Genomic DNA, 241 nt, shown 5'->3' with positions numbered 1-241 from the left:
CCCCCCCCCGTGCCAGCACCCACCTTGAGCTCCCTGGTGGCCACCCTGAAGGCCAGCTCGGTGACGGAGCCGGCGGCCCAGCGCGCAGCGTTGGACGAGTGCAGCTCGTTCCAGATGGTGTCACTGTCCACCTGCGATGGGGGACATCTGTCACACCATTGGGGACATGTCACACACGGGGGACACGGCCCGGGGGCCACCTCGGCCACGGGGGCCACGCTCGGGGCTGGGGGTGACGTCC

General features: G+C 71.0%; 1 protein-coding gene across 1 annotated transcript in view; it reads right to left on the bottom strand.

Moving 5' to 3' along the window:
* Positions 1-19: 19 nt before the first annotated feature.
* LOC113960800 (histone deacetylase 7-like) overlaps positions 20-241 on the bottom strand; it is a gene marked incomplete at both ends in the record, with an annotated part of 6,766 nt that continues 6,544 nt past the window's right edge. The window contains one exon of the mRNA XM_027670554.1: positions 20-131. Within this exon, the coding sequence (XP_027526355.1) occupies positions 20-131 (112 nt within the window). The remainder of the gene's footprint in view (positions 132-241) is intronic.

This window comes from Neopelma chrysocephalum, unplaced genomic scaffold (assembly GCF_003984885.1).
Source record: "Neopelma chrysocephalum unplaced genomic scaffold, ASM398488v2 Primary Assembly neopelma1_96906, whole genome shotgun sequence".
NCBI lineage: Eukaryota > Metazoa > Chordata > Aves > Passeriformes > Pipridae > Neopelma > Neopelma chrysocephalum.
This window is presented reverse-complemented; position numbering and strand designations above follow the sequence as displayed.